We start from the raw sequence: 21431 nt of genomic DNA, 5'->3' as shown, positions 1-21431 counted from the left end.
CTGAACTGCAGGTGTAATAAAAAGATTACATATATTAGTATAGATTGATTTTACATGAGAGATATGAGATATATAAGTATGGAGATGAATCCCATCCTTGTAGTTTTTTCCTTGCACCTTCTAAATCTAGGGCAAAAAAAAATCTTCATACTTTGATAAATCTAAAATTCATTATAATATACACAAACCTGCACTAATTGATATTAAAGATCCACGAACTGCTAGAATTAAAATTTACTTTTTTTTACCAGAATTTATACTTATTAATATAAAAGGAAAGTATGTGGATCTCAAAGAGTGGCATTGATGGTGTAGCCTACGAGAATAAGTTTTCAAGAAAGAGAAACTTCCTTCACCCAAAAACAAAAGACTGATGGCTGATCCCTGATCAGTGCATTCATATCTTATCAGTCCGACCTGCACTGAGATCCCCCTCTTTGATAGCTAGTCCTCATATGAGTTCTGCTCCCTGTAGATATGGCAGAAAGAAATCGATGGATTCCTCATATGAGTTCTGCTCCCTGTAGATATGGCAGAAAGAAATCGATTGGAATCCATCGATTGGTTACAAATGTCTCTTTTCATTTGGAACTTGCATTTGAAAAGGATTTATCCAAAATTCAAATAAGCTATATATATATATATATATATATAAGAATAAAAGGACGTGAACTGTTGTTTATTTTGGTTAAAAGTCAAAGCGTTATTCAAAAATATTTGATTAAAAAACAAAAACAAACAAACAAGAACATGATTAGTTGATTATTCATTAAAAAACAAGGACATGATTAGTTGGTTAATAATTTATTCATTAGGTTATATAGACAATTTATTCTAGAAGCAAATGAAGCGAAGAAGTATATTTTGGGCCAAAAAAATGAGGATATATGTGTTAGTTATTTATTCATTAGGGTATATAAATAATTCATTCTAGAAGCAAATGAAGTGAAGTGAACTAGTTGTAGAAATTGTTGTAGCAGGGTGTGATTTAATTAAGAAATTCACTTTGTTGATCACTCATCATAATTATACCAAAGTAGGATAAGATTTCGAAAATGTGAATCGATTACATATATAATTAAAATCGATTATAATCAAGAATCAATACTCTCTTCCATGGACTGATAATATATTATATCAATTACAACATGTAAAATACTTCACCAAATTCACCTTAACTCTAGGTATAAATAAAAAAAGAAGACACCTAGAAGACTACCTTAAAAATAAGGAAAGGTTTGTATGAATTATTTTCATGTCATTTGGTTTATGCAATTTACCATCAAGCTTTATGAAACTCATGAATGATGTATGACATCCATATCTAGATCCATTTGTCATAGTATATTTGGATTATATATTAGTTTGTAGTGCTAAAATAGAGGAACATATCTCACATCTTATGTGAGTGATAGAAATTTTGAAGAAGCACTGACTAACCTCAAGAATGTGAGTTTGGCCAACAATTTGGTTTATTTGGGGTATTTGATATGTGGAGGGGAGGAGGCCATCATGAAGTGGTTAGTTCCTACAAATGTCTTTGAAGTTAGGAGATTTGTTGGGGTGACACAATATTCATGAAAGTTCAGAACTCCATTTTTAGTAGTAGTTATTGTTACACATCATTTTGTCACCATTAGGAAAATGACTGCCAATCTAAATCCCTCTCTATTCGATGAAGTGTTCCAAGCATCCCCCTACAATGTTGGAAGCAAAACAATCCCCAAAAAATAAGAATCCTAGATTACATTGCTCAAAAACCTATTTTTAAGCACTTGCGCAGTTTCCCTAGCCATTTTTGCGCAAGTGCAGTTTTGACCACTGTGGCATGCACAATCTTGCACTCTGTCTTCCACTAAAAATTGCGCAAATCTCTTAACAAAGGTAAAAATAAAAAGTGATTTCTAGAAATTTTGTTGGAGGAATATTTCCCAACTGAAGGCCTTGAGCCCCTACATACTTGGGCCTCATCCCTCTATTCATGGAGAAAACTCCCTCTCTTTATGGAAACCTAATCCCTCTCTTTATGGATCTCATCCCTTGAGAAGAGGATCTCAAACCTCCTCCTCTTGGCCTATAAATTCAACACAGACCAGAGGGTAAAGGGGGACTTGGGAATGTAAACTTATGCTATCGGATTAGGACTGGAAGCTTGTCACCTAAGGGGAGGATTGGAGACCATTGGGAGGAGGCTTACATCATCAAGGCTAAGGTTGTATTGCTCCTTCTTATTCAAGATTAATACAAGCAATTGTTTCTTTCCTATTTTCACTTGTTATGATGCTCTTTGCAAAGCTCCTTGATCTTTTGCATAGTTTATAACTGAATACTAGATTAACATGGTAATCTATGCTATGTTGCAATTTCCATTCACTTTGTGTTTCACTCTTTATCTATGTTATGCTTTTATTCCTTGTTTGTTTCTGTTTATGCATATATTCTTTTGAAGCAGAGAGGAAAGGATTTTGAAATCATTGAAATAATATCCACAAGCATTTCGTAGAAAAGGTAAGAGGCTCTTGCACATTTCATACATCATATTTTAGTTATAGATTAAGGAAAGGTAGCAGTTACTTGTCTGTTTGTTTCTAGATTTTTCTTTGAATCTAGGGAGATCACTCTTGTATGAAAGAGTGATTTGTCTGCCATAACAAATTGGCGACTATACTGGGAAAATCCGGGTTGTGCACACCTGATGAAGAGCGACCATGCAAGAGCATGAGTGCCCCCTAAATTCATAAATGTGCTCAGAAACTTTAAAACTACCATGAAATTGTGAAATAAAAACCGTTAATGTTAAGAGCAAATATTAATCTTTTACCTAGAGAAGACGACATGTGAAATGGTTCACCGGTTTGAACACGATCTGTTGTTGAAGATTTGGGTGAAAATGTAATCTCAAGAGCTCCCCAATGGTAAAATAAAAATGGTAATTGTTTTTTTTTTACTTTTTGACTTTTTATAAGCAAAATAGGCCTATTAAAATAATATTGTTTTCCTATAGCTTCTAAATTTCAAAATATTTTAATGTTTTTACTATTTTTCGAGTAGTTATGATAATGTTAGAGTTTGAGTGTTTAGTTTATAGGATTATTTATGAAAACATATAATTTTGGCGATGAGTAAACTTTTATTACTTTTTTCAGGCTCTTAAAATTTACAAAAAAGCGAAACCCTAGAGTTAACTTTAAGCTCTTTTTTGACTCCCAAAATATGAAAAGATTGTAGAGTTTTCTTTTTTATTTCGAACTCGTTAAAGTAAATGAAAAATGTCTACTTGGTATAAGTTTACCCCTTTTACAAACCACATAGATTATTTACGAAAAATGTATTCTTTGACTAATCATGGTCAAAAGAGTTCTCTCTTGCATGATTTTACCCTTTTCCAGACATGGGAGACTAAATCTACAAAAAAGGACATTTTAGAGTTTACTTATGTTTTTCTCCTGATGACCTAAATATGAAAAACTTCGAGCTTTACTTTCTCTGGGATCGTTAAAATTTTACAATGAAAGAACTATATGAGTTTCCTTTTGTGTCTTTTTCAAACTCTTTAAATATGAAAATGACATCGAGTTACCGGGCCTTCACTGGACTGGTAAAATGTAAATAATGTAGAACTTGTCAATCATGATGAGATCGAACCACTCCTTCCTAGGTTTCATTAAAAACACTCCAAAGGACTCATACAAAGGATGAGCTTACATGACAAATACATTTTATCCTCCTCAATATTGCATAAAAATAAAGAGGTACTTGCTAGTTATGGTGGGGGGGGAATTGGAAAGAAATATCTATTCTTGTATTGTAAAAAGGCAGTATGTCACTCTTGAACATGACACTCCGTCACCTTTGTGTCTGGGTTGGAAAATCCATTTACCTCTCAGTTGATCACACCTTATTGAAAGTCTCAAACTAATTTTTGGTCTTATTTATGATTCAAATGCTGCTAAGTCGAAATGTCGTGTTGCTGATATGTTCAAGAGAATTTTAACCTCAATCAAAATTACTTTGCAATTCATAGCTCTCAATCACGTTGGCCATCTTGAGTTAGCCTTGAATCACTCCAAATTTGTTCTTCAAAACTTGACATGAGTTTTGTGTCGTAAGCACTCTTGTAATGGGCTGCTTCCTATCGACTTCAACTCATTGTCTAGAAATTTGATCTAGAAACCTCCTTTAGTACCTTGAAACTCGCATACCTCAATGGTAGGTTTCTCGGCTTCGACGACGGGTTCTCAGCATTTTCCTTCGATCAAGTGATTCTATAAGTATTCAACTTCAAGACATTTAATCAGACTTCATAGATTGTACTGGGGTACCTTGAGAACCATTTCCATTATTGGTGGTTTCTCTCGAACTTGTTAATGATTCACATCATTGGTCGATAATCAGGTGGTTTCTACCATGTTCGACTTTGAGACATTCACCCACATGGCTAGATTCATACTACAGATCGATAGAGATGAAAACCAAGACCCTGGATCTAGTTTCATCCATCCAAGCTGCATGAAATTTCAAGATATTCATGATTGTAAAGATGGATCCATATTTAGTGGTTGCATCCATACTGTGTCTACTATTGACATGGACTTAGTATATTTCCATACTGATTTTCGAGATATTTTTACTCTGACTATGGGATGCCTACCTCAGTGATGATTATATAAATATATTTTAATTGTAACCCTTGATTGTTTGTCTCGGGTATCCAAGCATGGTATCTAATCAAAACTTTGGTATGATAAATTGCTTACATCCTCAAACATATTTTTTGACTTTGCACTTTAGGGAGAATTTTGTTACACGCCATTTTTTCATCATTAGGAAAATGACCACCAATCCAGATCTCTCGCTATCTGATGAAGTGTTCCAAGAATTCCCTTAAAATGTTGGAAGTAAAACAATCCCAAAGACAACAAGAATCCTATATTACATTGCTCAAAAACCTATTTTTAAGCACTTGCACAGTTTCCCTAGCCATTTCCTGTGCAAGTGCGGTTTTGACCATTGTGGCATGCACAATTTTACACTCTATCTTCCACTAAAAAATGCGCAAATTTCTTAATGAAGGTAAAAAATAAAAGTGATTTCTAGAAGGCATTTTTGAAGGAATATTTCCCAACTGAAGGCCTCGAGCCCCTACATGCTTGGGCCTCATCCCTCTGTTCATGGAGAGAATTACCTGTCGTTGTGGAACCCTAACCCCTCTCTTTATGGATCTCATCCTTTAAGAAGAAGATCTCAAACCTCCTCCTCTTGGCCTATAAATTCAACACATACCAGAGGGTAAAGGGGGACTTGGGAATATAAACTTATGTTGTCGGATTAGAGATGGAAACTTGTCACCTAAGGGGAGGATTGCAGACTGTAACAACCCTGGTAAAAATTGCATGTAATAAAGTTAATAAAGGAAAAATAATAACCATGGTCATGGGACACTTATTCCAAGTTGAATATTGGACAAGGCATCCCAGTGTGGGTGTTCATTTGGTTTATTATGGATAAGGAAATTGGAAAAGGAAATGGAAAAGGATTTGGAAGGGCATGTGGCATTAATTGGTGGTGAGCTCCAGTATTGTAGCAATAATGCTACAACTCCTGGGGCTTTCTTCTTTACTTTTATCAACCCGGTAGTTCGTAACAAACTTCGAAGCGACGGTGTTGTATGTACAAGTACTATCTCTTACTGCAGGCTGTCACTTGATGAGTTGACACAAATTCACTAGGAGCTTAAGCCAACTTCTATGAGTTCTTAGAAGAAGCTCTAACTATCACGAAAGTAAACTAACTCTACAGGGGCTATTCTACTTGCAGAAAGAGAAGGAAAACTGAAATGAAACGCAAACCCTAATTGTGCAAGAGAAGAGATGGAAACTACTGAAATGGGTGCCATTGACTATTGAAAAGGTAAATTGCATTTATTCAAGCTACTTCTGAAGAGAAATGAGAAGAAATCATCTTTTTGTACTTTTGAGTATTTTTATGTGGAATTATTATGCTTATGGTTTGATTGGTTGTGACTGTGTAGAGGTTTGGTGGCCAAGGAAGATGGAGTTGGCTTTTACAGAAGGTGAGGAAGGTGTGGAGAGGTCCTAAGAAGTCCCTAGTACCCTTTTGGAGAATTCCATTGCTATCAGACTTTGAAAAATCACTCGCATGAACTTCTACAGGAGGCTGCAGGGGATCTACTGGAGGTTCTACAGGAGAATCTACAGGAGGAGGCCGAAAGTGGTTTTTGGAGGTTTGAAGGTGGAAAAATGATGGGAAAGGGGAAATTAAGGCTAGATGAAGGTGTTGAGGGGTCTAGAACTTTGTCAATAAATATCAGGAACGAATGAGATGGTTGGATTTGTTCAAAGGGCAAGAAATCAATTCTATGGAAAATGCAAAAATTAGGGCAGATTGGTGAAATGTGGTGAATGAGTGGGGAAATCTTGAGAGATGAACTGGTACAGGCTATGTTATGGAGGAATGATAAGCTAGAATGTTCTACAAGACAACTACACACTTACTTCTCAAACTGACCAAAGCAAGAACCGAAAAACAGAGTTTTGTCTATTTTAACCTAAATTTTGACCTAAAACTAGAAAAATGCTGAACAAAACTTTAACAGAAGATCATGTGAGAAAACCATGGTAAATGAACATGAAATGATCTAAGCATGTGAATCCAAACTAATATCAACTTCTCCAACTCGAAATATCACACTAGCAATTGCATTGGAGGAGCAAAAACTGTGTTTTTGGTGGCAACAGTAGTGCCTTGACCTCAATTCATGGTCCCAAGGTGGGATAAAGGAGATCAAGACCTATTGGTGGCCTTTTTGGATCTTTTTCTACTACTGCAGCAAATTACTTAAGCAACTTGAAGCAAAAACAACGATTCTAACCATCAAAAGCAACCTATTTTAACAAAGCAAGATTAACCTAAACAACAGAAATTATCTCATGAATGCAAGTAAAAGCATATAAATACACAAAGGAGGTGCTGGGAAACTTGGGTTGGGCCCTAACCCAAGAGCTTCAGCCCTCTAGAAAAGATCAGTGCTAGTTCAAAACTGGATTCATCTTCATTGATAAAAAATAGCAGTTACATCACAAAACTATCTTCAAAAAGAGCTGGGTACAAAGCTGCACAAAAGTGTGAAAATATACTATGAAATGGCTAACCTACTGAGGCTTGAAGCCTTCTTATTTATACAAGTGGGGACTCCCAACAGTCCTCCTAAACTTAAGGAACTCGGCTGCCTAGAACTGAAGATAACAGCAACCCTACTTGACTTGCTTGGCTGCCCCTTGGAATCGTTAATGTGGGCCTTTGTACTTCGAGCTGTTGATGAAGAATTCGAGGAAGGGGGTCATTAATGAAGGAGACACCCCTCCTATAAGTCCTCATCCTTGTTTCCTCGAGTTTGGTTATCATTTTTCTCAGAAATTCCTGATCCTTGTCCAAAATTGTCCACAAAATCTGCAATAAACACTCATTAAACTACATGGCAAAGTGACAATCCCCATTCACTCTATTGACATAAATATATTCAAAAACATGCACAAAACTATTGAGAATGGTGGATTAAATGAAAATAATACGCAAAATGAGCCCATGTTACCCATTTCTGGGGCTCATCATCACCCCCCTGCTGAATGGGTTACTCATCCTCTGAGCAACTAATCCAGTTCTTCATCTTTAATAGCTTTAATAGCTTCCCTAACATCCCAAGCCTCTGATGTGATGTCTTCCTCTCTGTCATGGAAACCTGCTTTCCTGTCCACTTCCTCCCATTGTTTCTGTTCTTCCTCCTCCTTAACCCCTTCCAACAGTCCTAGCAGCAGTGGAGGACTGAATTTAAGACCAATCCAGTTGGCTTTCAAGTTTTGCATTGATTGCTTATATAGGGGCACTCTCATCATAGCTTCCCTCATTCTGGTTGGGGAGTGATACTCCCTGATCTTTAGGCTATGTGACAATGTATTCCACCTTCTCATGCAAGCATGAAGGCAGTCATCGCCAAATAATCTCTCCATATCTTCAAAATGAGCGATAGCCTGTGCTTGCTTGTCAACATAGTCAGGAAGAACTTGAGGATTGGTTGCTAGGTGTTGGTGGGCATAAATGATAGCTAATGGTTCTACTAGTTCTGCCCTTATCATGAGGGGCTCACTTAGCTCCTTTGCCATGATTTTTTGAATTTCCAATGCTCTCTTTTCTTCATGGCTCAACCAAGAAGCCATAGCCATGAGCTATAGGTCTCCCAATGCAACATTTGGATCCCATAAATTCATGTCAGGAAGTGCCATATTGTGTAGGTAAAATTCTGCTAGCTTGGCTTTATCCTTGGCTGAACTATTATCATATAAATGCATAAATTTGCCATAATCTTGAAATGGGATTGTGCCCCTCTGGGCCAATGTTTTAATCTGGAATTGGAGCCACTAGTCTTTGAGATACAATGCATAGGATCTAGCTGGCTGTCTACACTGCAAGGCCTCCATTGCCCAGCTGGCCATGTAGGCCATTTGGGCTTCCTTTTCCTGCAACTGCTTTTTCAAAATCAACACTTCAGTTGCTGTCTGAGATTCTTTTTCTTGCTGTTGTTTCATCAGCGTTTCAACATCGGTCTATGGTTCTTCTTCTTGCTGCTGTTTCTCTGCTGCTTCATTATCTGCTAGGGGTCCTTCTTGTTGTTGCTGCCCTTCCAAGATTGGCAACTTGTCTCCCCCTTGAGGTTCCCGTTCCTGTAACTGCTTTTTTAACAGTTCATTTTCTTCCTGTAGTTGGGCTCTTCTAATGCTCTCTGTGTGCCTTACCATGCCCAACTCCCTGCTCAACTCTCTCAACTTGTTTTCCATGTGCCCTATATCTTCAACTCCTTTAGATTTAGCAATCTGCATCCAGGTGTGGGTCCTGACTCTTTCTTTTTCTAATTCGAAGAAAAGAGGTACTGCGAATTTTTGTGGGATGATCTTCCCACCTTCTAGAAGATTGTAATAGGAGCCTAAATTAGGTTGAGGGCTTGGCTCAACTATTTCTTTTGCCTTACCTTCCTCTTGTGACTGTTCTTCTGCCTTCTTTTCCAATTTTTTCATTTTCTTTAAGCTTGGCCAGTGTCTCCTGTAGAGAGGTTTGTGCCTCCTGTAGGACTGCTTTGGAGTCCATCAATTTGATTCTTTCCTTCCAGGTGGAGGTTTTGGAACTCCTTCTCTCGTAGGTGATAGAGATTTTGGAGGGAGATTCCTCCTTTTTCACAGTAGGTGCATCCTCAATGATAATGGGTTCTTTTGATGGTGGTTGGGGCTTTCCCACCTTAATCCTGGTGCTCCTTCGGGCTTTGAAATGCATAGATGTCTGTCTTTTTCTTTTTCCCTTTTGCTTAGCTAGAGTGCTCAATGCAGCAAGCACAACTGCTGCTTCCCTTGCCAGTGTCTTAGGGGACACTTCTTTTTGCTGGTCTTCTTCTTCATCCTCTGCAATTTTTCCTGTGTCTGCTATTTCTGTTTTTGTCTCTGCTATCTCTGGTGGTGTTTTCTCCTTTTCTTGTTGAGTCTCTTCCTTTCCTGTGGTAGTCTTTTTCTGAGCTTTCTTGGGCTTCTTCTTCTCAGCTTTTATCCTCTTCCTCTTCTTTGCTTTTGATGCTGTTTTCATTTCTGCCTTACGTTCAACTGTGGTTTTGTCAAATTTCTCCTCTTCTTTTTGTTTCTCCTCTGTTTCTCCTTTTGTCTAAATATTTTGTGCCTCCTCATGAGTTTCCTTCTCAAGTTCCTCTTTCTGCTCCTCCTCTTCATTGCTGGATGGGCTAAGGTCATTAGTTAGAGTTTTGATGTCATCTTCTCTAGACATGTTCCTGAAAATTTCCCAAGCTATGGGGATGGTGTATGTGTGTAGGGCATATTCCACCAATAATTTAATGAGGCCATGGTGGGCCAGCTAGTCTGGGACCCTTGCATTCAACTTGGTGCCACATTCTATCAAATATTGGAGGAGGAAATATGGGAGACTGAGTTTTCTAGCTGCAGGTAGGTCCATCCCATATCTCAATTCATGTAATAACCTGAAGTGATAACCATAAACTATATTGAATCTTCCTTCACAAGTGATATATTTCATGATCTGGTAGCTGACCTCACCCCATGGATGAGGTAAACTTGTCCTTCTGACCCCATTCTTATCCTCTACAGGATGTTCATCAGGCTGAAAAAATGTCTTTTTAGCAACCTGTCCTAATGGTTTTTCTTCTTTGCTCCAAGGGAGCCCAAGTGGAAGACCTGTGATTCTACTGATAAAATCTGGTGTAAGCTCTAGGGTCAGACCCCTGAAACTGACTGTAGCATGTGTTTTGGAATGGGGTCTTAAGGACAGTAAAAATTCCTCAGTCACCTCCTCATCATATCCATGAATTCTCTCAAAGAAAGACATCCAGTTTGCCCTAGTGAAGAGGGCCACCACTTCAGGGTGCTCATGCAATTTGTTGGAATTCAAAGGCTCCTTTATCATAAAACCTCATGGCATGGTGTTTAGTGACTTCTGAAAATGCTCAGGTGAGGAAGAAGGCAACAATTTTCAAAACCGGAAACAGAGGAATAGCTGATGTTTGTCTTTCTGAAACCAAAGAGGGAATTTCTTATGTTCTTCTTTTTTCACAACATCAAATTGTAATTTCCCCCCCTTCAAAGCATTTTCAACCTGAATTTACTTCTCGGGCTTTTGGAGGAACTCAATATTTTAATAGAACAAAGAATATATAAAACAATGTTTTTTCTTCTCACAGAGTAAACAGACTTGCAAATTCGTTTCTTTCCCAGGCTTGATTTTCTATGGTTGCATCTCTTTTTTTACAGAAGAATGCGAGGAATAAAAAGACAGATTTTGAATGCAGAGAAGAAAATGGAGAGACTGTGTAGAACTCAGAAAAACACAGGTAGACTTTTGAGCTTCTCTTTCCTTTCTTTTTCAACCCAATACTTTACTTTTAACCCACCACCTTGTATAGATATATCGTATGCAGAGTGGGTTTCTGAGCCTACCTCATTTCAAGCTCGAATTTGACAAAAATTCCGAATTTTTCTTCTGCAGAGCTGCTCTCTGGCCTTCCTGTAGAAAGCCTCCTGTAGACGGTGTTCCTGCTCTTGTAGAATGCAGTAGTGCTCCTATAGAGCCTGATAAGTGGGAGGGTTTTGAAAAACTGGCAGAAAATGACTGGTTCGTTGTTCTGAAGGTGGTAGGTGAGTGCTGCAGTCGAGAACTCGTCGACTCAAATGAAACAAAAGGTGGTGGAGGCTTAGACTGCACTGTACTTAAGCTGATGGCGTAATCTGCGGTGACGAGGTGAGGTGGCCGGATGGGTATGTTATCCCCATCCAGACCGTTGGTCCTATGCTAGTGTCATTATGGTTTTTCATGTTGCCTGACCGCCATCACCTCCCTTATTCCCGTTATATGCTGCCACCACTACCGGTTCTGAGTTTTTTCTTCCCGAGTTGACGGGCCACACGTGCTGACTACGTATCTGAACTGCGGTTTGAATTGGACGAGGCTCATTTGAACTCCATAAGGGTGTTTTGAACTGAACGAGGGTGGCCAGTTAGCTGGCCACCAATTCCATTTAATCATGACCATTCCAATAGTTCATGCAGTTCCTAAATAATATTCATGCAATCGAGGAATAGGTTTAGCCACTTACCTGTTAGTCGCTGCTGTGCTCTGCATGCTCGGACTTTGGCACTTCATTTCCTCATTGTTGTTGCTGCTGGTGCTTTGCATGCTCGGCCTTTGGCTTATGCTGGTGATTTTTTGATCAGGCTCTGCTCCTTGCATGTTGCATACATCCTGGCTACGCTGACCCTGCCTCTAGAGTTTGTTTTTCAAAGGGATTAGCTGCTACAAGAATCCTGCAGGATTTCCTGTAGCTGCTTCTCCTTCTGAAATTTCAGGCTGATGCTTTAGCAGGGACTGAAAAGACAGCTGAAGAAGGTTATGAATGAAAGGAATAACAACTAGAAGGCATTAGGTAATAATAAGTAAAGAACGCTGCTGCTTTATTTATCATCATTTTTTGTGTTTAAAGAATGAAAGAAACAGAGTTTCTTTATTTGTCTATGCAGGGAAAGAAAAGCAAGTGGAAATATGGGTGTGCAGGGATGGAATGGAGAGTTAGGCGGATTGATGGTGGCAGGGAGGTCCACAAGCCTTCTAGACAAATTTCCAGCTCTCGGGTTCATCTCTGAAGTTGATTTTGGGCTTTCTGTAGTTTCTACATGAGCCTCCTGTAGAATACATAGAGTTTCTTGTAGGATGCGAAATTTTCAGAACAAATGAGACCAAGGCTTGGGAAAGGATAATGGTGATGGAGGGATGGACTATGAAGGTTGTATGCAGCCTGGCCATGTCTTTTTCTCTTGTGTGACCCTCCTGCAACCTGCAATTCATTCAAAAGAAGTTAGGTTTTTTTTTTTTTTTTTTTTTTTTTTTTTTTATGAGATAGTTGGGGCGCCTCCAGGAGGTTTTCACCCTCACTGCCTGCCCTGGGCGCCTCCAAGAGGTTTTCACCAAGAGATCTTTTTTTTTTTTAGGGTGTGGGTGGAGTGGAGACAGGGACCTACTCCACTACCAACACTGTTTCACCCAGATTCTCAATGAATTCCTGCTTGGAAAGGGGCTTCCTATAGATCTTCAACCTATGCCCATTGACGAGCATGGGGATGACTTCTTCATCAATGGTCCGGATCAGGACTGAACCATTGTCATTGCATATTTCTACTGTGTGTGGTCCCAACCATCTTGTCCTCAGTTTGCCCTTGAAGTCTTTATATCTTGAATCATACAGCAGCGCCCAATCTCCTTGCTGGAATTGTTTTTATTTGAGGTGTCTGTCATGCCATATTTTTCTTTGAAGTTGGACTACCTCTGAGTGGAGAAGGGCCTGAAATCTCTGTTCATCCAATCCATTTAACTGAAGCAATCTTTCCTTTATGCATGGCTGAGATCTAGGTCCAGCTGAGCTGCCATCCTTAATGTGTTATATTCAAATTCTATTAAAAGCAGAGCCTTGTTCCCATAGAGCAGCTCATAGGGTGTAAACCCTGTGGTGGTTTTCCAAGTGGTGTTATAGGCCCAGGTGGCCTCAACCAATCGATCTGCCCAATCTTTTCTGTTGTTGTTCACTACCTTAGTCAAAATCCCTTCCAAAGCTTTGTTAGTGACTTCCACCTGTCCATTTGCTTGCGGATGATAAGGGGTGGAAGTTCTGTGCTTAATCTTATGGTGTGTGAGCAGGTCTTCAACCAAATTGGAGGTAAACTGACTCCCTTGATCTGTGACTAACTCTCTTGGATAGCCAAACTTGTAGAAGATATTTTCCCTCAAAAACTCAGCTACTTTTTCTTCTGTTGCTGCCTTGATCGCCTTTGTTTCTGCCCATTTTGTCAGATAATCAGTACACACAATGATGTAAGATTTTTGTTTTGAAGGAGGGTTGATAGGACCCACAAAGTCCATGCCCCACTTCTCAAATGGCTCAAAAGTCACTTGAGGTTGCAGGGGCATCTCATCCCTTGGAGTAGGTTTCCCCATCCTTTGACATCGATCACATTGGCTGATATATCTCTTGACATCTTGATGAAGAGTGGGCCAATAGTAACCTGCTTGTAGAATTTTGAAGGCTATCCTCTTTGCTGCAAAGTGGCCCCGACAGGGCCCATCATGATAGGTTAGGAGGATGTCAAAAACTTCCTCCTCCCTGACACATCGCCTCAAAATATGATCTGGGCGAAGTTTAAAAATATTTCCCCCAATCCAAGTGAATGGGGCACTTTTCCTCACGATCTTGCTCTTCTCTTTTGAGGACAGGTGTGGCGGAAACAATGCTAAAACCAAATAATTTTCTATATCAGCAAACCATGGAGAGAGTACTAAAACAACAAATAGGTGTTCATCTGGCATTTGGTTATCCACCATTCCTTCTTCACCTGCAGGCAGATCTAGTATAGACAGAAAATTAGCAACGACATTTTCCTTACCTGGCTTATCAACAATGGTCAAATCAAATTGTTGCAATAAAAGTAACCATCTAATGATACGAGCATTTACATCTGGTTTATTTATCAAATACCTAATTGCAGCATGATCAGTGTGTATGAATGTTTGATAGTTGGTGATGTAGTGTCTGAACTTGTTTAGGGAATGGACTACAACTAGGAGCTTCTTTTCGGTTACAGTGTAGTTTAATTCTGCCTTGGATAGGTTTTTACTGACAAAGTATATGGCATAAGATAGCTTCTCATCAACTTGACCTAAGGATGCTCCTATTGCTTTGTTCGAGGCATCTGTGTGAATGTGGAAAGGTAGGGCCCAGTTTGGACCTCTCAAGATTGGGGCAATTACCAGCTTACCTTTCAAGGCATCCAGAGCCTCTTGATAGTTGTCAATCCATATGAATTCAACATCTTTTCCCAAGACCAAACAATGGAGAGACTAGCTTACTAAAATCCTTAATAAATCTTCTATAATACCCTGCTAAGCCTAGAAAACTCCGAACATCTCTTACTTTTGAGGAGGTGGGACCCTTTGGATGATAGTAATCTTGTTGGGATCCACCTGTAATCCTTGCTGAGAAATTGTATGACCTAGCACAGTCCCTTCAGTCATCAGTAATTCACATTTTTCGGGACTGAGGGATAGGTTCATTTCAATACACTTGGCTAAAAATTTTCCCAGGTTAGTCAAAGCTTCCTGGAAGTTAGAACCATAAGAGGTAAAGTCATCCATATAGATTTCCACTGAATCATGAACCAGTTTAGCAAATATGCTCAGTACTGCTCTTTGGAAAGTGGCGGGAGCATTGCACAACCCAAAAGGAAGGACCTGGTAGGCAAAAGTACCCCAAGGACAAGTGAAAGTGGTCTTATCTTGGTCTTTCGGGTTGATTTGGATCTGGTTGTACCCACTAAACCCATCTAGGAAGGAGAAGAACTTCTTCCTGCCAGGCCATCTAACACTTGATCTATGAAAGGCAAAGGGAAATGGTCCTTCTTGGTAGCTTTGTTTAGTTCCTGATAATCTACACAGATTCTCCACTTCCCGTTTTTCTTTGGCACTAGCACCAAAGGAGAAACTCATTCACTGTCAGAGATGGGATAGATGAATCCTGCATCCAGCAACTTTTGCAGTTCTTCTTTGACAATGTCCTTAAGGGCTGGATTCATTCTCCTTTGAGGCTGCCTGACTGGTTTACAATCTTCTTTAACGTAAATGTGATAGTACAGATTGAAGGGTGGACACCCTTCATCTCCTTATAGCTCTAAGCAAAAACATCCAAGTGATTTTTCAATAAGCTACACAGTTCTTTCTCCTGAGAGGTGGATAGGGATGAGTTGATTTTCAAGGTTTTTTCTGGGCCAAATTCCACATTCTTAACTCGGAGAGAGGTCAGATCAGCCACATAGAGATCAACTACAGGATTGGCCTAGGTTTCTTCCACCAACTCTTCTAATGGCAACACACTGGGGGGTGGATTCTGAATCAAGTTTTCAATAAGATCATCCTCAGTTTGTGGACCCCCCATGGTAGCCTCTTTTGTACATAATGGTGCAGAATAGACTTCATCCTCATCTTCCTCCTCCAACCATAGAGGTAAATCATGTTCTAGCAGAGGTTGGGCAGGAGGATAGAGGACTAGCTGTTTGGACATATGCCCGTTCTTGATTTTCATGTTCCCAGCTTGACAACTGATGTAGGCATCTGCAGTAGCCAACCAAGGTATTCCCAGGATGAGAGGATACCCAGTGAGCTTTGCCTTTGGTTGGAGAACCAGGAAATCAGCAGGGTACTCCTAGGAATCAATAGAGACCATTACATCTTCCACAATCCCCTCAGGGGTCACGGGGGAGCGGTTTGCTAACTGCAGTACTGTTGAGGTCTTTCTCAGGGAACCCTAAAGGTTGAGTTTGAGCATAGTGTCCTTGGTCATCACATTAATGGCAGCCCCTAGATCAATCAATGTATAGGGGATTATGGTGCCATTGATGTGGACATCGACTACAGGACTCCTAGGATCTAGATATTTTGCACAGATTACCTACCCCAACATCAGGTCAGACAGTTTTCCTATGACATTGATAGTTGGGGCATCTCTCTTGCGCTTGTCTGGGTGCCTAAAGCACTTCTCCTTTATCATCTTGTTGTATATAGGCACATCCTTTATGGCTTGGAGAAGTGGTATCTTTACACATAACTGTTTCAATTCTCCCCAAATTTCAGTTTCTTCTGGCGTCGGTTGTGTGGTTCCAGTTAGTCTCTCAGGAAAGAGTGGAGTGACTTTTGGTTCACCTTCCTGTTTTTCTTCCTCATCCTCCTTAGGAGGAGGTTGGCTATTTGGGAGAACCCTCCCAGATCATAGGTTAATCTCCTGAATCTCCACAGCATAGGTCGAGCATGATGTTTCTCCACTATATACCTGCTGGGCCTATCTGTTGTTGGGGTTCGGGTTCCATTGAGCAGGTATTTGAGGTTGTCTTAGAGGAGTAGGAGGTAATGGTTGTGGTTGAGTAGGTGGTGGATGCAAAAGAGCAGGAGGAGAGTTATACTAGGGCCTCCACCCCTGATGAGGTGCATTCCATTGAGGCTGTGGCTGAGCATAAGGGTGAAATGAATGAGCAACTGGAGGAGCCTAGTATTGAGAAGGATACGACTAAGGAGGGGGTGTGGACCAGGAAGGATGAGCAGGGGGACCCCAAGAAGGCATGGAAGAGGGTTGATTTGGGTTGTAATAGCTCTAGGATGTCCTTTGCATTCCCTGCTGGTAAGGTCTCGGTCCATGTGGCCTCTTTTGGTTCATGAAATAGAGTGGTTCAATGGCTCCTTCAGCCCCCTGATATGCAGCTTTGATTCTGGGCAAGGAAGGGCACTGATTTGTAGGATGGTCTTCTTCACAGACTAAACACACTTCTATAGAGTGTAATGGACATTCGTTCCTAGGATGCTTTCTAGTGCACCTGGGACAAAAGATCGCCAAAACCCTCTCGACTTCCTCTTGTTTCCTTTTGATATGCAAGGTATCCATTTGCATGGCAAGAGTCTGCCTCACCTCGCTCTTGAAATCTTCCAGTGAATTCTCAAGTTTGTTTCTAAGGGATGAACTAGATGAGGATGTACTGGCTAAAGGTTGACTTCCCCTACCTCTCTTTCTAGCTGACCTAGAATGGTTTCTAAACACAGTCTTTATGTCATCATAAGGCAGTTGGTAGATGTCTCCCCCAGCCAGCAAATGGAGGGTATCTAGAAGGTCTTCAGGGACTCCTCTAAGCAGAACCAACTTTAGAGATTCGGGGTCAAGTGTGCACCTGGCCCTTTTATAACTGAGTTGAAACCTTTCTTCGTAGTCTTCTAAAGATTCATCACTTCCCATGGTCATTCGGAAGATTTCTTCCTTGGTATCCTTTGACCTATAGTAGTCCCGATATTTGTTGTTAAAGGCTTGCTGCATCTGAGCCCAAGTTGTGATATTGTTCCTAGGTAACCCCATGAACCAGCACAATGCTGCATCCTTGAGGGTAGAAGGAAACAATTTCAACTTCTGGTCATCTTCTACATAGTCATAGGTCCGACAGAGAACAACAAATTCAAACAAGAAGGTATCAGGATCTTCGGTAGTCAATCCATGGAAGTGAGGTAAGGCTGAAGGGCTTATGTTTTTCCTTTTTGTGTCCCCATTGGTTTCTCGGATAGGAAAGGTGCCTTCTATTCTTTCCCCATTTCCTCTAATGTTTCTGTTTTCAGCCATGGTCTCAGGAGGAATGGTTTCTTGTTCTTGTTCTGTTATATGATCTTCGTATATCTCTGGAGGTTCACCTATAGGTTCTTCTGGATCACTGCCACCAAAGAAGAGAGAAGGGTGACTCAGTGATGTGGTGGGGGTGTTGGGTAGGAATTTTCCTGAATTTTCTTTGTTCCTACGAGGCATGAAAGGAAATCTCTTTTTTTGGGTGATTTTTTTTTTTGTTTTTTGTTTTTTTGTTTTGTTTTTTGTTTTGTTTTTTGTTTTTTGTTTTTTTTTTTGTCTTTTGTTTTTGTTTTTGTTTTTTTTTTTTTTGTTTTTTTTTTTTTCTTGTTTTTTTTGTTTTTTTTTCTTGTTTTTTTCTTGTTTTTTTTTCTTGTTTTTGTTTTTGTTTGTTTGTTTTTTTTTTTGCTTGTACTTGCAAAAACTAAAATGGATTGAACAAAAAATCGCAGCTAATTGAATACCTTGCTGAAATGAAAATTGCAGAATTGAAATGAAAGCAAGAAATGCCTAATCTATGCTTGCTGAAATGAAATTGCAAAATTGAAATGAAAGCAGGAAATGTCTAATCTACGCTTGCTGAAATGAAATTGCAGAATTGAAATGAAAGCAAGAAATGTCTAATCTACTTTTGCAGACTTGAAATTGCAGAATGGAAATGAAACAACTACTCTACTTTTGCTAAAATAAACTACTTAGCAGAATGTTATAATAGAAAATAGAAGAAAAGCAGTAATCACAAAATACTCTGACGCTTCCCCGGCAACGGCGCCAAAAAGAGTGGTGAGCTCCAGTGTTGCAGCAATAATGCTGCAACTCTTGGGGCTTCCTTCATTACTTTTATCAACCTGGTAGTTTGTAACAAACTTGGAAGCGACGACGTTGTATGCACAAGTACTAGCTCTTACTGCAGGCTATCACTTGATCAGCTGGCGCAAGTTCGCTAGGAGCTTAAGCCAACTTCTATGAGTTCTCAGAAGAAGCTTTAACTGTGATGAAAGGAAACTAACTCTATAGGGGCTATTCTACTTGCAGAAAGAGAAGGAAAACTGAAATGAAACACAAACCCTAGCAAACCCTAGTTGTGCAAGAAAAGAGATGGAAACTACTGAAATGGGTGCCATTGACTACTGAAAAGGTAAATTGCATTTATTCAAGCTACTTCTAAAGAGAAATGAGAAGAAATCATCTTTTTGTACTTTTGAGTATTTTTATGTGGAATTATTATGCTTATGGTTTGACTGGTTGTGACTGTGCAGAGGTTTGGTGGCAAAGGAAGATGGAGTTGGCTTTTGTAGAAGGTGAGGAAGGTGTGGAGAGGTCCTAAGAAGTCCCTAGTACCCTTCTAGAGACTTCCATTGCGATCAGACTTCGAAAAATCACTCGCATGAACTTCTACAAGAGGCTGCAGGGGATCTACAGGAGGTTCTACAGGAGGAGGCCGAAAGTGGTTTTTGGAGGTTTGAAGGTGGAAAAATGATGGGAAAAGGGAAATGAAGGCTGGATGAAGGTGTTGATGGGTCTAGAACTTTGTCAATGAAGATCAGGAACGAAGGAGATGGTTGGATTTGTTCAAAGGGCAAGAAATCAATTCTATGGAAAAATGCAGAAATTAGGGAAAATTGGCAAAATGTGGTGAATGAGTGGGGAAATATTGAGAGATGAACTGGTACAGGCTGTGTTATGGAGGAATGATAAGTTGGAATGTTCTACAAGAGAGCTGCACACTTACTTCTCAAAATTGACCAAAGCAAGAACTGAAAAACAAAGTTTTGTCTATTTTAACCTAAATTCTGACCTAAAACTAGAAAAATGCTGAACATAACTTTATGAACAGAATATTATGCGAGAAAACCATGGTAAATGAACATGAAATGATCTAAGCATGTGAATCCAAACTAATATCAACTTCTCCAACTCGAAATATCACACTAACAATTGCATTGGAGGAGCAAAAACTGTGTTTTTGGTGGCAACAGTAGTGCTTTGACCTTAATTCATGGTCCCAAGGAGGGAGAAAGGAGATCAAGACCTGTTGGTGGCCTTTCTGGATCTTTTTCTATTACTGCAGCAAACTACTTAAGCAACTTGAAGCAAAAACAACTATTCTAACTGTCAAAAGCAACCTATTTTAACAAAGCAAGATTAACCTAAACAACAGAAATTATCTCATGAATGCAAGTAAAAGCATATAAATACATAGAGGAGGTGCTAGACAACTTGGGTTGGGCCCTAACCCAAGAGCTTCAGCCCTCTAGAAAAGATCAGTGCTGGTTCAAAACTGGATTCATCTTCATTGATCAAAAATCGCAGTTACATCACAAAACTATCTTCAAAAAGAGCTCGAAAATGAGCTGGTTACAAAGGTGCACAAAAGTGTGAAAATATACTATGAAATGGCTAACCTACTGAGGCTTGAAGTATTCTTATTTATACAAGTGGGGACTCCCAACAGTCCTCCTAAACTTAAGGAACTCAGCTGCCTAGAATTGAAGATAACAACAGCCCTACTTGACTTGCTCGGCTGCCCCTTGGAATCATCAATGTGGGCCTTTGTACTCTGAGATGTTAATGAAGAATTCGAGGAAGGGGGTCATTAATGAAGGAGACACCCCTCCTATAAGTCCTCATCCCTGTTTCCTCGAGTTTGGCTATCATTTTGCTCATAAATTCTTGGTCCTTGTCCAAAATTGTCCAAAAAATCTGCAATAAACACTCATTAGACTACATGGCAAAGTGACCATCCCCATTCACTCTATTGACATACATATATTCAAAAACATGCACAAAAATATTGAGAATGGTGGATTAAATGAAAATAATAGGTAGAATGAACCCATTAGTTACCCATTTCTGGGGCTCATCAATTGGCATTTTCTTTATGAAAGTAATGGAAATTAGGAGAAAATGAAGGTGAAAGGTCACAGGTTGCAAGTGAGGAGGAAAATTAAGGAAAATAATGGAAAATTGAATAAAATAGAGGCCTCATTAATAAAAAGGCTTCCGAGGATGAGTTGGTACCTTTTGTTAGTTCCGTTTTGGAGCTCTCTCTCTATTCTCTCTCTCACACTCTTGGACACTTAGAGTTTTCTTGGAGCACTTCAGCTTTGGATCAATGAAAGTAAAGAAGGCAAAGATGAAGTAAGGATCAAGCAAGGAAGAGCAGGATCAAGTATCTACAACTAGATTATTTTCAGGTATCGATTTGCATGTGTGAATTCCTTGCTAGATTTGTAATCCATGGTACATGCATGTGTGTGTTTAGTTCTCTTGCTGTCATTGGCATGGGTTTTTCCAGGTGCGACAATGTTCTTTATCTTTTCCTTTGCCATTTCAAGATAGCCATGGCGTGATGGGTACTATTGTATTTGGTTGAGTTTGATTGCCGGATGGTTTCAAAACTGAGTGAGGTGGCGTCTGAAAGAAAGAACACGTGGCCTAGGAATCCTTGAACTAGAATGGGATTGTGGCAAAGCCGTATTTTTTGTGCCTTGGTGGGCCTAGGAATCCCATACCATTGTATGGCAGTATATACGGTAAAGCCTAGAGATTTGTGCCCTTGATCAGGCCTAAGAATCCTTGACTGGTGAATGGCGAGATATACGATAGAGCCCAGAGGGTGGAGTCTTGATTAGGCCTATGAATCCTGGGTTGTTGT

At 39.7% G+C, this 21431-nt stretch overlaps 1 protein-coding gene across 3 annotated transcripts in view; it reads right to left on the bottom strand.

Annotated features, from left to right (window-relative positions):
• Positions 1-269: 269 nt before the first annotated feature.
• The window catches only part of LOC149166129 (putative anthocyanidin reductase), a 54028-nt gene continuing 32866 nt past the window's right edge, over positions 270-21431 (bottom strand). Inside the window, exon 7 of one of the 3 annotated variants that reach the window (XM_089431289.1) lies at positions 270-521. In XM_089431289.1, the coding sequence (XP_089287415.1) occupies positions 452-521 (70 nt within the window). In that variant the 3' untranslated portion in view covers positions 270-451. Of the gene's footprint in view, positions 522-20304; positions 20477-21431 lie in introns of those variants that run through there. The other 2 variants (XM_089431292.1, XM_089431291.1) reach the window with 2 other exon arrangements.

Source organism: Pinus tabuliformis, chromosome 5_1 (assembly GCF_031772625.1).
Source record: "Pinus tabuliformis cultivar Carrire ecotype Pingquan chromosome 5_1, CPIR1, whole genome shotgun sequence".
NCBI lineage: Eukaryota > Viridiplantae > Streptophyta > Pinopsida > Pinales > Pinaceae > Pinus > Pinus tabuliformis.
The sequence above is the reverse complement of the archived record's forward strand: the minus strand, read 5'-3'. Positions and strand labels throughout refer to the sequence as shown.